This window comes from Rattus norvegicus, chromosome 2 (assembly GCF_036323735.1).
Source record: "Rattus norvegicus strain BN/NHsdMcwi chromosome 2, GRCr8, whole genome shotgun sequence".
NCBI lineage: Eukaryota > Metazoa > Chordata > Mammalia > Rodentia > Muridae > Rattus > Rattus norvegicus.
Window position 1 is genome coordinate 182,203,454 of NC_086020.1, and position 17,054 is coordinate 182,220,507.

At 40.8% G+C, this 17,054-nt stretch overlaps 1 protein-coding gene across 1 annotated transcript; it reads left to right on the plus strand.

The window, feature by feature from the left end:
• Positions 1 to 422: 422 nt before the first annotated feature.
• Positions 423 to 1,517, plus strand: Tdpoz2l4 (TD and POZ domain containing 2 like 4). Its single transcript, XM_003749331.1, has one exon. It carries the CDS (start codon positions 423 to 425, stop codon positions 1,515 to 1,517), a length of 1,095 nt encoding a protein of 364 aa, XP_003749379.1.
• The last annotated feature ends 15,537 nt before the right edge of the window (positions 1,518 to 17,054 follow it).

The following is a 17,054-nucleotide window of genomic DNA, read 5'->3' on the forward strand; positions in this document are numbered from 1 at the left end:
AGTCAAACCTAGTTACTATTGACCTAATATTCAATAAAGATACACAGAGATATACAGAACCATTGTAGTTTTGGGTGAGGGTAGTGGAGATTGAGAGAGACATAAAAAACAAAGACAGAGACATACACACACAATCAAATGAGGAGGGAGAGAGAGAGAGAGAGAGAGAGAGAGAGAGAGAGAGAGAGAGAGAGAGAGAGATTTAACAGGCATAGTGGGTTTGTTTTATGTTTGGTAGAACAAGTATGGAAACCTACAGATCCTGCTTAGAAATAGACATTTTTAAGAATATGAAAGGGGCAATTTAGCAGAAATTGAAAATAAAAACAAAAGGTTATCTATAATTGTATCTTACAGAATAAAGAGTAAGTTCTATTACTTCTTTCAGATCAACCTTAATCTCCAAACTATCTCTAGAAGATATGTCAGGGGACCTGGAAGACAAGATCTGTGGCTACACACATATCAGTGTTCAGAAATTCTGCTACAACTGGACCATTAGCAACTTTTCATTTTGCATGGACGGAATTCAGGAAAGTATTACAAGCCCAGTGTTCTCATTAGAGGCCAATGAAGAAGTGCAATGGTGTTTGACAATATACCCAAACGGTGTTGATGAAGAAAGCAAAGATTACCTGTCTGTTTGCCTGGGTTTGCACAGTTGTCCAAAGAGCCCAGTTTTGGCAAAGTTCCAGTGCTGGATCACGAATGCCCAAGGAGAGAAACATCAAATTACAGAGATCCGAAATGTTATAAGGTTTCTTCCAAACGAACAATGGGCATTGAGGAAGTTCATCCTTCGAGACTTCCTCCTCTCCCATAGGCATTGGCTTCTCCCTGAAGACCAGCTCATCCTGTGTTGCAAGGTGTCCATAGTAGGACCCTCCCTTAGTAGGCCTGGACATAGCATGAGACCTGAAATCAAGGATCCAACACAGATGTTGGCCGATGACGTAGGAGAGCTGTGGGAAAATTCCCTCTTCACAGACTGCAGCCTGGTGGTAGCTGGACAGGAATTCAGAGCTCACAAGGCCATTCTAGCAGCTCGCTCTCCGGTTTTCAGAGCCATGTTTGAACATGAAATGCTGGAGAGCCTAACAAACCGAATTGAGATCCATGACATTCACCTGCAAGTCTTTAAGGAAATGATGGCCTTCATTTACACAGGGAAGGCACCACACCTCCACAGCCACTCAATGGCCACTGGTTTGTTGGCAGCTGCTGATAAGTATGATCTACAGGACTTGAAAGTCATTTGTGAGGATTCCCTGTGCAGGAACCTCTCTGTGAAGAATGCTGTACCAACTCTCATCCTGGCTGACCTCCACAGCACAGAGCACCTGAAGTCTATGGCCATGGATTTCATTATACTTCATGCTTCTGAAGTCTCTGAGACCTTGGAGTGGAAGTCAATGGTGGAGTCACATCCCCACTTGGTGGAGGAAGCATTTTGCACCCTGGCTTCTGTACATTGTTTTTCCTTGGAGCCCTCACTCATACGCCAAAATGTATTTTAGGAACTTGTCAGTTATGGCCTGCACCTGGCTGCTAACAGCTATAACCAGTGTTTTTAACAATGACTTCTGTTTAGATTACAGTTTTGTTGGAACATTTACAGTGAATCTGGGGCAAGATAGCATGATGGCTATGGATTTCATACAGCTGTAATATTTCAAAATGGTGTGTAGAGAAAGGGCAGCACTAGGGTCTTGGACATTCTTCCTGACACCTATCCTGTTGATGTTGTTTTATTCTTGTCTGACGTCTTGGACCTGGAATTCATCTGGCCTGAAGAAGATCCTATCTGACTTTCTTTGGACAAACCTGTTTGCATTGGACTGAGCATAATAGGTGAAGTAACTTAAATATATTAACTGACGTGTAAAGTTTTCTACCTAATTCATGTGTAGTATCTATCTGCAAATAAAAATTCTTTCAACTTTACTGTATTCATCCTCTTTATTGCCAGTTGCCTTATTGTTTCAATTAAGATTTCAACTCTTGTATTCAATCTATTTAAGAGAATGAGAAACCTTGACTAGCCTTTGCTTTTGTACAGGTGCTTTGAGTTTCTCCCCATTTAAGTTGATATTGATATTGGGTTCTTCTATATTATCATTATTATATTTAGCCATATCATCTGTGTGCCAATCTCTGGAGAACTTTTATCATTAAGGGATCGCTTCTTTTTTTTTTTTTATTATTATTAACTTGAGTATTTCTTATATACATTTCGAGTGTTATTCCCTTTCCTGGTTTCCGGGCAAACATCCCCTCCCCCCTCCCCTTCTTTATGGGTGTTCCCCTCCCCATCCTCTCCCTATTGCCACCCTCCCCCCAACAATCTAGTTCACTGGGGGTTCAGTCTTAGCAGGACCCAGGGCTTCCCCTTCCACTGGTGCTCTTACTAGGATATTCATTGCTACCTATGAGATCAGAGTCCAGGGTCAGTCCATTTATAGTCTTTTATCATTAAGGGATCGCTTCTTAAAGACCATGTACTGATGCAGTTTAATGATCACGTTTTTTGATTTTGTTTGTTGGCTTTTGTTTTGCTTTTTTTATTTCAGTTAATCTATGTGGTCAATTAAATTTTATAGATTTTTTGTATATTGAACCACCATTACTCACCTTGAGACAAACCCTACTTTTTGTGAATGATATTTTTCATGTATTCTTGCAATTATTTAATGATTATGTTTAATCATTAAGGGAATCCTTATGATGATCATATAAGGGAAATTGATGTGTGTTTTAGATATCACTGTAACTGTAGTCTCTCATAAAATAGAGTGGTAAATATTCCTTCTCTTTTTATTTTGTGAAATGATTTGAGGAGTATATGCCATAACGCCTCTTAGTATAGCAGATGAAAATTATGGACCTGGGCATTTTCTGATGGGGAGACTTTTAATGACTGCTGCTATATTTTGATGCCTTTGATTTGGTGCACAGATAGTGAGAATTTATTTATTTATTTATTTATTTATTTATTTATTTATTTATTTATTTTGTTCTTTTCTTCGGAGCTGGGGACCGAACCCAGGGGCTTGCGCTTCCTAGGCAAGTGCTCTACCACTGAGCTAAATCCCCAACCCCGATAGTGAGAATTTAAATGGCAGCTTAGGCGTTTTTACTTTGATGAGTTTTAGTGCCCTTACCTAATATGAGTTCAACACACATTCATGCTATACTGCCCAAAGGGATTGACTGTACTATGACCTTACTCCTCTAGTGTTCTGAACACACAGATGTACAGGGGAGACAGTTTGTGTCCTATGTACCATTAACCAGTAATGACCTTTATAATTGTAAGTTGTAGATCCCCTCCCTCCATTTTCAAAAAGACCCTCAGATCCCCCTAGGTCTTTTAGATTCAATCATATTGACTCATAATCCCACCTGGGCTGACTGTCAACAACAGTTCCAGGTTATTTTCACAGCTGAAGAAAGTGAGAGAATTGTTGGAGAAGCTTGGAAATTGGTTCCAGAGGTAAATGGTCTGCCCACACAAGTCCAGGTAAATATTGATACAGCCTTAACTTTGACCATACCCAACTGGGATTTTAAGGCTGTTGAAGGTAGGGAGAGTGTATATGTCTACTACCAGATTCTGTTGCCTGAGCCTCAGGGAAGCTTCAATCAAGTTGGCCTAAAAATTTACCTCAGTAACCAGGTGAAATAATGAGAGCTCTACAGAATATTTAAAAAGAATTGTTTGAATCCCATAAGTTTATATTCTCTCAGACCCAGAAATGAGAGAAAATTGTCAGTGGGAAGCTTGACTTTTTTTTTAACAAACAGACCCTGATATCTGTCAGGAACTTCAGTGCCTGGATTGTTTTGCTGGTAAGCAACGTCCTATAACTTTATATAGGAAGAACTATATGACTGAGAGCCTCATGGCTCAGCTCCATTCCATGCCCTCGGTAATCTTAAAGGAGGAGGGGAAAGCCAGATATATTTTGGTGGCCACAGGGCACAAAATTCTGTCTTGAAAAAAAGCACCGGTGCAAATTTCAAATAAAAAACATGGGTACAGGGGCAACAGCCACCTCGACCTATCCAGGTCTAGCCAAAGAAAGATAGATTTTGGAATAAGTCGGATTCATTTATGGTTATTTCTGAATGCCCATACTCCCAGATGGAAAACATTTCTTCACCAAAGAGGAGCACAGTTCCATTTTGACCCAAAGGGAGTGAAAGTGCTGGATAAAATGTTTCCATTTGTGATGGTTTCAGAATGCTTGGCCCAGGAGTGTCACTATTAGAAAGCATGGCCTTGTTGGAGGAAGTGCATGACTGTGGGGGCAGGCTTGGAGGAACTTGTTTTAGCTGACTGAGGATGCTGAGTGTGTTCCTGGCTTCCTTTGGGTAAAGATGTAGAACTCAGCTCTTCCTGCACCATGCCTGCCTGGATATTGTGACGCTGCCATGCTCCCTCATTGATGATAATGGACTGAATCTTGGAAACTGTAAGCCAGCTCCAAATAATTGTTGTCATTTATAAAGCTTACATTGGTCATGGTGTCTGTTTACAGCAATATAACCCTAACTAGAATAGAAGTTGGTACCCGGAGCCAGGTATTGTTGTGATAGGCCTGACCAAGCTTTCGTTTGGGGGAATATAGATTTGGAGACTTTGGATTAGGAAATCCATATAATGTTTTAAATGGGGCTTAATGGACCATCTTAGTAGAAATAGAGTAGACTTTGTTACTGAGAGTAATTTGAATTGCGCAGGCCTTGCCCAAGGGGTTTAGAGGAGAAGAATTTCTGTAGGCTGCTTTTGCGGTATTTTGGTGAAGAATGTGGCCACTTTTTGCCTTTGTCTGAAGTGTCTACCTGAGGTTGAAGCGAAGAGATTTAGATTAATTTCCTTGAAAAAGAAAGACTCAAAACAGCCTACTGTAAGTTCTTCTGTATGGTTGCTAAAATTCACTCTTATGAAGAGCATTTTAATGAGAAAAGGAAGTTGAAAAAGGAGGAAACAAATTATGTGATTCAAGTATTAAAGGGACAGCAGGAAGTGAAATGGAGCTGAATCCTGTGTTCAAAGATATTAAATTAAATTAAGGAAGTAATGACGTTGGGGCAAGTTCCCACCCAGTTAAGTTAGCACCAGGCAACTTAGTACAAACCTTTAATCCTAGAAGGGAAAGACAAGCAAACCTCTGATTTCAATGCCAGACTAGAACAGAGCAAATTCTAGGTGAGACAAAGCTTAAATACAGGTGTGGTGGTACAGACTTTTAATCCCACGAGACTGGCACACAGATGTCTAAATTCATGGTCAATCTACAGAGCAATATCCTGGACAGTCAACTTTAGACAGTGAAGGATTTAGAAAAGAGGAAGCTAGTGATGGTGTAATAGAACAAGGGGGCCATGTTCCAAATCCTACAAGCAGGAGAACGAAGCAGCTTTAACCATGTGTCTCTGGCTTTCTATTTAAGAGGAGAAGAAGACAATTGACAGTGAAGAAATAAGGTTTGATAGTTTCATAGATTTGAAAAACAAAGCTGTAAAAGCAAGGTTTCGAGAACTATATCTGGTGGTCAGGATGCCTATGACAAACTTGTGACCTTTCTAAGAGATACATCTGATGTCAGGATGCCAAGTGATATGATATAGTTTTGGTGATCAAGATATTGAGTCAAGAATGATCAGGCCTCACTGACCAAGGCCAAGCTAATTAGGACAAAACAAAAACAATTGTTCTTGGAAATACTCCCTACCCCTCCCTGTGGTAAATTCTGAGAACAACCCCAAGATGTCATCCTGACCCTGCCCGAACACCCAGTTCACCTCATCCCCTAAGGGATGTGCCAACTTATCCCATTCTCTGTGATACACCAAGGTTAGGTGTAGCGCTGGATGAGGAAAATATCTAACTGAGGCAAGAACTGCCCCCCTGAGCAGGCCAGCCAATACCTGACAAGATCCTTTGTCTTGTGTATGACTAGTGAGAATAAGCCAGCTAACAATGTTGCTGAAGTCTACCCTCTGTAATGAATAAAAGTTGTGTGCTTTTTGGGTTTGGTATTGCCTCTCCCTGTGGGGATGAGCAACCCCACATATGTGGATTAAAAACCTTATACCCTTAGGCTATTTCATTGGTCACTTTGTCAATCTGTTCTCTATGGGTGGTACACTATGGGGTCTTACAACATTTTGGTGCATTGGCCAGTAATCATGCTCCCCCAGACCACAATTGGCAAAGAGATCAGAGGTCAGCTCCAGCAAATATGTCCTCTTGGGTTGCACTCCTGTGGTAAGGCCACTTTGGGGTCTTACAAAAGAACAAGTGTACAAATTGTTCCCTTTCCAGTCACATCTCTAAGTCTTCTTTACCTTTAGTGGATCCTTCAAAAATTCCTTGAGGTTTGGGCAAAAAAAATCCCAATAGGACTTGCCCATCATAGAACCTCAGTTCTAGTCCAGTTGAAGGCTGAGGCTACCCCAGTCTGAATCAGGAAAGTCCCAATGTCCAATGAAACTAGAACAGGAATTCACATGTCAATGCTGAATTGGAGACATGTCAGTAGACCACATAAGACCTGCTACTGGAGCTAAGCCAGCTGGATAAACAAGTGTGTGCTAAGAAAGCCCAGTCCTGTCAGCTTGTGGTCACTTAACTGTGGTACATCCTAAAAGGGAGTCAACACATATTGTCAGATGCCCAGATGCAAATCATCATGAGCCAAGTATGGGAATTTCTGGGATCTGTCAGGCTTTGTAAACTTAGTTTCAGTATTTATTGAGATAGCCAAACTGCCAGAGGTCAAGCTGGCTTACACACCCTCTGTCTCAAACATGTTTTAGGAATGTCAAGCCCACTTACACTCTGGGAGAACCCTAGCCAGTTAGCTGTTCTTATCAGCACATCTGCTCTTTGCTGTTTAGTGTTACAGGAACCATAAGAACAATGGGAGAGTGGTGACTCTAGTAAAATTGATCTTGGGCCTTGGGTGGCCTTCCCCCTTGCATGTCTGTATAAACTACTACCCGAAAATAAAATTTGAGAGCTTGATTAGGCAATAGACTGGCTCTCCTTTTTTGTGCTTCCTGTCCTCCATTCTTTTATTCCCTCCCAGGTTTCTGATGAAGTCTCCCAGGTCCAGGCATCTCGCACCCAGATATAGAGTTTGGGTACAGGGATCTGGCTGAATGTTGCTTGCCCATGGATGCCCTCCTCTCATAGGATCGACACTTCCCCAAGGACATGAGAGAAGATCCACACTATGATTGCAGCAGCTGTCCACTGTTAGTCTGATCTGATTATGGTAAGACTGAGCAATGCAACATTGGGACAGGCATTGAGCAAATATGACGTATTTTAAAATGCTCTCAAGGTATCTCTCAAGGCACGAGGAGCCTGGGTTAGGAAAAAAGATCTTGCTAAATTCTTTATATTCATTGATGATGTTTGTCCTTGTTTCCCCAAGAGGGAACTACAGGTGAAAAGATGTGGGCCAGAGTGAGTGAATGTCTAAAAGATTTTTATAGAACATTTGGCCCAGAAAAGTTCCCTGTTCCAGCCTTTTCATACTGGAACTTGATTAATGAATTACCTAGAGGTTATAAGACATTGCCAGATATTCAACAGAAACTTAATGAGGTTTTAAAAAGATGTCTTACAGTGCCATTGTGGAGTTCCTTCAATCTGTGGATCTGTCTCCATTGTCATTCCAGACCAGGGCCCTCCTGGTCTGCATGCTGAGTCCCATTAGGCATCTGCAAAGGTCCCTACCCTTAAACTTTTCTCTTCCTTGACTAAGTTAAGAGCTCCAGACCACAGCAAGCCTGATGAGGTTCCTCCCCCAAAGGATTTGTTATTCCTAGAAGAAAAGAATGCTCCACCCTTGCATGTTGCCTGCCTAAGTATACCCCCCTATGTCAATACTTCCCCATTTTGTGCTTCTGTTTTTCAATTTGACTCAGATATTGCCAAGGCCACTGAAAACACTAAAACCAAACTTTACAGGGAGGTATCCTTCTTTAAAGATTTACAATTAAAAAAGAGGGAATATCTTACTCTATTGAAGAAATTGTGGGCTTCGGATCTGGAGTTAACCTGGTTGCTTCCCAAGTGAACCCCTCTTAAAATTAAGAGAAAGGAAAATGCTAAAACTGAAACAAAGAATAAAAATCTCCAAAACTCTTCAAGCATTCCTAGTCACACAGATTAAAATACCCCTTCATGCCCAAGGAAGGCCAGAGAAGACAATGCTTCTGATCAGGGAGCAAACCCCATCAGGAGGGAATCCCCCTTGGATGAAAAAGCCTCAGATGATGAGTATGAGGTTTCAGGAGATGCTGACAGGGAAAAGGAAGAGGTTAGTCATCAACAATATTGCTGCCTCAGGCTTAAACACATAAAAGAATTAAAGATGGCATCCTCATTTACTTTATCCATGATTGAAACCTTGAGTAACTGATGGCTTACACCTAATGATTGGTATCTTGTGGTATGGGCCACCTTGTCAGGGGGTGACTATGTTCTCTGGAAAACTGAATTTGTTGAAAATTGTAGAGAAACAGCAATTCAACAATTCTGAAAACAAAACCTCTAAAACTAGGACCAAGGATAAACTTTTAGGTCACAGACCCTGTGATACCCATGAAAGGTAGGTTAAGTTTCCTCAGAGTCTCTTAGCTTTGATACAAAACCCCAGTCTTAAAGCTTGGGAACCATTTCCCCTTAAGGAGCTGGCAACTCTCTCATTGTGACAGGGTCTCAACCAACCCTATAGCAGTTTCATCAGCTCTCTCACAGATGAGGCTGAAAGGCTCAAAGGCTAACAAGAGGAAAATGAAAGCAAACATTAAACATCATTAAACATCTTGCTTTCGAAAATGCAAACCCCACTTGTCAAGTTACCATATAGTGGCAAGTACATTTTGGGTTATCTCAAACTCTGTGCAGGCATCATTTCAGCTCATAATATCAGCTTAGCCATTGGAGTCACCCTTAAAATACTTTAGACTTGCTTGAATTGCAAACATCCAGACCATCCAGACCAGAGAATGCAAGGGCCCCAGAGGCTGAATTCATGCCTTCCTGTTTCCTGTGTTCTCAATGCAAAAAAGGCAGGCATGGGACTTCTGAGAGTCACTCTGAAATGAATGCTTAGGGTAACAACCTGCCTCCATGGCAGAGGAACTCCCAGGGGGGGGACAGCCCCTGCCCTGAAATGAAGAGAAATCCCTGGGGCTATCAGGTTTGTCCCCCAAGAAGGATAGCTTAGCCCAAGAAATATTAAAAAGTGATGAAGTCCAGGGAAGAGATCCCTCTTTCCTTTTCTCTTTACAGGTTAAAAAAAGGGTCATTCTCTATCAAGACTTGCCTGAAGTGGTTCTCCAGAACTGAAGAGGATTCAATTTGCTCCTTCTTCAGCAAGGGGGGTGGTTATGTGCAGCCCTTAAAGAAGAACGTTGCTTCTACACCAACTATACCAGGGTAGTCAGAGATAGTATGGCTAAGGTTAGAGAAAGCTTAGAACTAAGAAAGAAACAGAAAAAAGAAGAGGGCAGGTTTCGGAGCTGTTTTCCTCCTCTCTCTGGCTTACCCTCCTGCTCCTTATTTTGGGGTCACTGCTTGGTTCCTTCCTGCTCCTGGCTTTTGGTCCTTGGTCCTTTAACTGGCTCACAGGCTTTATCAAAAAACCAATTGATTCCCTGGTATCCAAACTCCTACAGGTTCTACCAAAAGCTTGATTTGGCTGACAGAGGCCTGACTGAGCACTATGATGATCTGCCTCCTTTAGGAGCTAATAAAATTCAGATTTGTGCTTGCCTGTATTGGTGTGGATACCTGCAAGGGGAGGACTCTATTATGCATATCTGAGTCCCTGAGAACTAAACCTGATTGCATAGAGGTTGGCATAAATCTCTTCCTTGGTCAGTTTTCACAGATATCACTTCTGTTGAGATCACCAAGACAAATGTTCCTGTCCTTCCCAGAAAAGTAACTGAAACTGCACAAAGTGCTCAGAGGATCATGTCAATGCTAACCCACTCTGGTCAATGCCAGATCCTAATAATTCATTTATTCCTGGATGCTTACTGGCCTGATAAAAAGTGATGCTGGGAGCCAAGCCTGCTTACAAAAGCTCTGTCTCAGGAATGGTTAAGGAATGTCAAGCCCACTTACCCTCTGAGAACCCTAGCCAGTTATCTGTTCTTAACAGCATACCTGCAATTTGTGTTTAGGTTACAGGAACCAACAGAACAATGGGAGGGTAGTGATGGTAGTGAAATTGGTCTTGGGCCCTGAGTGACCTTCTCGCTTGCTTGTCTTTATAAGCCACTGCATGGAAATAAAATTCGATGTCTTGATCAGACAATAGACTTGCTATCCTTCTTTGTGCCTCCTATTCCCCATTCTTTTGCCCCCTCCCAGGGGCAGGTCTCTGCTAAACTCCTGCAATAAGGGCACCAAAACACTAAATGAGCCTATCAACTTTTCAAGAAGTCAAACCACTATATGAAGCCACCAAGACATCAAGAAGGTGAGATAGAATAGGCCCCTGAGATAGACATGGTTTTTAAGTCCTTGAAAACAGCCTTTTGGAGATATTGGAACCGGCTATTCTGGCTATACACAAACCTTCCCACCTGTACATAGGTGAAAGAAAAGGGATAGCCAAGGGGGAACTCACCCAATTGTTGTGCCCAGGGAAGAGTCCAGGGAGTTGTATGTGTAAGAAGCTGAGCCTGAAACATTATTTCACACTCACTTGTTATACATGAACGTAACAAAGAAAGTAATTATCCAAGGAATGTTGTTTTAATACAGGAACACATGATTAGAAAACACTTGTGTAAATACTTATATGCGTATATTAAATATTGTCAGAGCAGCCTCCTTCCAGAACTTTCTCAGACTGGATGAATTTAAATACAATGTAAATACATCACTGTAGATTATATCTGGAAAAATGAAAGCAAAGCAGAATTCCATATGCAGAATCAGGACAAACTAAGAACAGGACTCAGCATATCCTTTCACCATATTGGCTTCTATACCTATGAGCTGACATCTAACAAGAATAAACAGGAAGTGTACCTGGAGCTTAACTGGTCCCACAGCTTCCTGCACCCAAATCTCATGGGGAGAGAGCTGAAGCCCCAGAGACATGAATAATCCTGAGACCTCAATGGAGACAACTATTTCTGCACACATTCCTGAAACAAGGGCAACCTGCCTACTGCCCTATGTGCCCCCTGGGCACAGGGAACTAAAATTCATGGTCAGGACACTTTGTAGGATTCTGTGTGCTCCTAGAGCTGAAAACCAGTCACCAGGAGCACATAAACACCAGAGAGCAGTGGTAAGACCAACTCCTGTGTCAAGCAACCTGCCTGGAGACTTCAGATCAGCTCTCTGCTCCCAAAGCTGTATGAAAGTAAACAGGTCTACAGGATTGCTGATATAAAGGCTTACAAGAGGGTCAAGCCACTGTCAGAGACAGCAAGACAAGCTAACACCAGGGACAATCTGATGATGAGTGGCAAGCACAGGAACCTAAGTAACAGAAACCAAGACTACTTGGTATCACCAGAGCCCAGTTCTCCCACAAAAGCAAATAATAGATATCAAAACACACCGGAAAAGCAAGATTTGGATTTAAAATTACATCTCATGATGATGATAGAGGACTTAAAAAGGACATAAATAATACCCATAAAGAAATGAAGGACAACACAAAAAAAAAAAAACAGGTGAAGGAACTGAACAAAAACATCCAGGATTTCAAATGGAAATAGAAACACTAAAGAAATCACAAAGGGAGACAACCCTGGAGATAGAAAACCTAGGAAAGAGATCAGGAATCATAGATGTAAGCATCACTAACATAATACAAGAGACAAAAGAGAGACTCTCAGGGGCAGAAGATACCATAGAAATGCAAAATGCAAAATGCAAAATGCAAAACACAAAAAGGTCCTAACCCAAAACATCCAGGAAGTCCAAGACACAATGAGAAGATCATACTTAAGAATACTAAGTACAGAAGAGAGGGAATACTCCCAACTTAAAGGACCAGTAAATATCTTCAGGAAAATTATAGAAACAAAGTTCCCTAATCTAAAGAAAGTGATGCCCATAAACATACAAGAACCCTATAGAACTCAAAGAGATTGGACCAGAAAAGAAATTCCTCCTGTCACGGAATAGTCAAAACACCAAATGCACAAAACAAAATATTAAAAGAAGTAAGTGGAAAAGGTCACATAAAAGTAACACACAAAGGCAGACCTATCAGAATTACACCAGACTTCTCACCAGAGACTATGAAAGCCAGAAGATCCTGGGTAGATGTCATAGGGACCCTAAGAGAACACAAAAGCCAGTACAGGTTAAGATACCCAGCAAATCTCTGAATTAACATTGATGGAGAAATCAAGATATTCCCTGACAAAATGAAATTTACAATGTATCTTTCCATACATATAGAACTACAAAGTATAATAGATGGAAAACTCCACACGAGAATGGAAACTACACCATAGAAATATAAGAAATTAATCTCCTTGCAAAACAAAAACAAAAACAAAAAACAAAAGGAGAAAGATACAAAATCCTAATTCCACATCTAACAACAAAAATAACAGAAAACAACAATCAGTTTTGTAATATCTCTCTTTTTTTGTATCTTTATTAACTTGAGTATTTCTTATTTACATTTAGCTTGTTATTCCCCTTCCTGGTTTCTGGGCCAACATAACCCTAACCCAGAGTCAGTCCATGTATAGTCTTTGGATAGTGGCTTAGTCCCTGGAAGCTCTGGTTGGTTGGCATTGCTGGTCATATGGGGTCTCGAGCCCCTTCAAGCTCTTCCAGTCCTTTCTCTGATTGGTTCAACGGGGGACCTGTTCTCAGTTCAATGATTTGCTGCAGGCATTCGCCTATATATTTGCTGTATTCTGGGTGTATCTCTCAGGAGAGATGTACATCTGGTACCTGTCGGCCTGCACTTCTTTGCTTCATCCATCTTGTCTAATTGGGTGGCTGTACATGTAGGGGCTACATGTGGGGCAGGCTCTGAATGGGTGTGTCTTCTGTGTCTGTTTTAATCTTTGCCTCTCTCTTCCCTCCCAAGGGCATTCTTATTCTCCTTTTAAAGAAGGAGTGAAGCATTTGCATTTTGGTTATCCTTTGTGAGTTTCATGTGTTCTGTGCATCTAGGGTAATTCAAGAATTTGGGCAAATAGCCACTTATCAATGAGTACATACCATGTGTTTTTCTGTGATTGGGTTACCTCACTCAGGATGCTATTTTCCAGTTCCATCCATTTGCCTATGAATTTCATAAAGTCATTGTTTTTGATAGCTGAGTAATATTCCATTGTGTAGATGTACCACATTTTCTGTATCCATTCCTCTGTTGAAGGGCATTTGGGTTCTTTCCAGATTGTGGCTCTTATAAATTAGGCTGCTATGAACAGAGAGGAGCATGTGTCTTCGTTATGTGTTGGGGCATCTATTGGGTATATGCCCAAGGGAGGTATAGCTGGATCCTCAGGTAGTTCAATGTCCAATTTTCTGAGGAACCTCCAGACTGACTTTCAGTATGTTTGTACCAGTCTGCAATCCCGCCAACAATGGAGGAGTATTCCTCTTTCTCCACATCCTCTCCAGCATTTGCTGTCACCTGAGTTTTTGATCTTAACCATTTTCACTGGTGTGAGGTGAAATCTCAGGGTTTTTTTGATTTGCATTTCCCTTATGACTAAAGATGCTGAACATTTCTTCAGTTGTTTCTCAGCTATTCATCATTCGTCACCTGTGAATTCTTTGTTTAGCTCTGAACACCATTTTTTTTTTTTATTAACTTGAGTGTTTCTTATTTACATTTCGAGTGTTATTCCCTTTCCAGGTTTCCAGGCAAACATCCCCCTAATCCCTCCCCCTCCCATTCTTTATGGGTGTTCCCCTCCACATCCTCCCCCCATTGTCGCCCTCCCCCCAACAATCACATTCACTGGGGGTTCAGTCTTGGCAGGACCAAGGGTTTCCCCTTCCACTGGTGATCTTACTAGAATATTCATTGCTACCTATGAGGTCAGAGTCCAGGGTCAGTCCATGTATAGTCTTTAGGTAGTGGCTTAGTCCCTGGAAGCTCTGGTTGCTTGGCATTGTTGTTCATAAGGGGTCTTGAGCTCCTTCAAGATCTTCGAGTTCTTTCTCTGAATCCTTCAACGGAGGTCCCGTTCTCAGTTCAGTGGTTTGCTGCTGGCATTCACCTCTGTATTTGTTGTATTCTGGCTGTGTCTCTCAGGAGTGATCTACATCCGGCTCCTTTCGGCCTGCACTTCTTTGCTTCATCCATCTTGTCTAATTGGATGGCTGTATATGTATGGGCCACATGTGGGGCAGGCTCTGAATGGGTGAACACCATTTTTTGATAGGGTCATTTGTCTCCCTCCAGTCTAACTTCTTGAGTTCTTTGTATATTTTGGATATAAACCCTCTATCTGTTGTAGGATGGGTAAAGATCTTTGGCCAATCAGTTGATTGTCGTTTTGTCCTAACAACAGTATCCTTTGCCTTAAGAAGCCTTGCAGTTTTATGAGATCCCATTTGTCAATTCATGGTTTTAGAGCATAAGCCATTGGTGTTTTGTTGAGGAAATTTTCTCCAGTGCCCATGTGTTTGAGATGCTTCCCCACTTTTTCTTCTATTAGTTTGAGTGTATCTGGTTTGATGTGGAGGTTCTTGACCCACTTGGACTTAAGCTTTGTACAGGGTGATAAGCATGGAATGATGATCTGAATTCTTCTAAATGTTGACCTCTAGTTGAACCAGCACCATTTGGCTCCTTTGTCAAAAATCAAGTGACCATAGATGTGTGGATTCATTTCTGGGTCTTCAATTCTATTCCACTATTCTGTCTGTCTGTCTCTGTACAAATACCAAGCAGTTTTTAGCAGTATTGCTCTGTAATACCGCTTGAGTTCAGGAATAGGGATTCCCCCAGAAGTTCTTTTATTGTTGAGGATAGTTTTGCTATCCTGGGTTTTTTCTTATTGCAGATGAATTTGCAAATTGTTCTGTCTAACTCTCTGAGGAATTGGATTGGTACTTTGATGGGAATTGCATTGAATCTGTAGATCGCTTTTGGAAAAATGGCCATTTTTACAATATTAATCTTGCCAATTCATGAATATGGAAGATCTTTCCATCTTCTGAGGTCTCCTTCAATTTCTTTCTTCAGAGGCTTGAAGTTCTTATCATACAGATCTTTTATTTGCATGGTTAAATTCACACCAAGGTATTTTATATTATTTGGGACTCCTATGAAGGGTGTCGTTTCCCTAATTTCTTTCTCAGCCTGTTACTCTTTTGTGTAAAGGAAGGCTACTGATTTATTTGAATTAATTTTATATCCAGCCACTTTGCTAAAGGTGTTTATCAGGTTTAGTAGTTTACTGGTAGAACTTTTGGGATCACTTAAATATACTACCATATCAAACAGTGATATTTTGAATTCTTCTTTTCCAATCTGTATGCCTTTGATCGCCTTTTGTTGACTGATTGCTCTGGCTAGAACTTCAAGAACTATACAGAATAAGTAGGGAGAAAGTGGGCAGCATTGTCTAGTCCATGATTATACTGGGATTCCTTCAAATTTCTCTCCATTTAGTTTAATGTTAGCGACTGGTTTGCTGTATATGGCTTTTACTATGTTTAGGTATTGGCTTTGAATTCCTATTCTTTACAGGACTTTTACCATGAAGGGGTGTTGAATTTTGTCCAAATGCTTTCTCAGCATCTAATGAAATGATCATGTGGTTTTGTTCTTTCAGTTTGTTTATATAATGGATCACGTTGATGGTTTTCCGTATATTAAACCATCCCTGCATGCCTGGGATGAAGCCTACTTGATCATGGTGGATGATTGTTTTGATGTGCTCTTGGACTCCGTTTGCCAGAATTTTATTGAGTATTTTTGCATCAATATTCATAAGGGAAATTGGTCTGATGTTCTCTTTCTTTGTTGGGTCTTTGTGTGGTTTATGTATAAGTGTAATTGTGGCTTTATAGAAGGAATTCGGTAGTGCTCCATCTGTTTCAATTTTGTGGAATAGTTTGGATAGTATTGGTATGAGGTCTTCTATGAAGGTCTGATAGTATTCTGCACTAAACCCGTCTGGACCTGGGCTCTTTTTGGTTGGGAGGCCTTTAATCACTGCTTCTATTTTGTTTGTAGTTATGGGGTTGTTTAAATGATTTATCTGTTTCTGATTTATCTTTGGTACCTGGTATCTGTCTAGGAAATTGTCCATTTCCTGCAGATATTCATGTTTTGTTGGATATAGGCTTTTTTATTAGAATCTGATGATTTTTTGAATTTCCTCTGATTCTGTAGTTATGTTTTCCATTTTATTTCTGATTTTGTTAATTAGGACACACTCTCTGTGTTCTCTCGTTAGACTGGCTAATGGTTTAGCTATCTTGTTGATTTTCTCAAAGAATCAACTTTTGGTTCTGTTGATTCTTTCTCTGGTCCTTTTTGTTTCTACTTGGTTGATTTCAGCTCTGAGTTTGATTATTTCCTGCCTTGTACTCCTCCTGGGTGTATTTGCTCATTTTTGTTCTAGAGCTTTTAGGTGTGCTGTCAAGCTGGTGACATATGCTCTTTCCTGTTTCTTTCTGCAGGCACTCAGAGCTATGTGTTTTCCTCTTAGCACAGCTTTCATTGTGTCCCATAAGTTTGGGTATGTTTTACCTTAATGTTCATTAAATTCTAAGAAGTATTCAATTTCTTTCTTTATTTCTTCCTTGACTAGGTTATCATTGAGTAGAGCATTGTTCAACTTCCATGTATATGTGGGAGTTCTTCCCTTATTGTTATTGAAGACCAGCTTTAGCCCACTGTGGTTTGATAGGATACATGGGATTATTTCTATCTTTCTGTGTCTGTTGAGGCCAGATTTATGACCAATTATATGGTCACTTTTGGAGAAAGTACCATGAGGTGGTGAGAAGGTATATCCTTTTGTTTTAGGATAGAATGTTCTATAAATATCTGTTAAGTCCATTT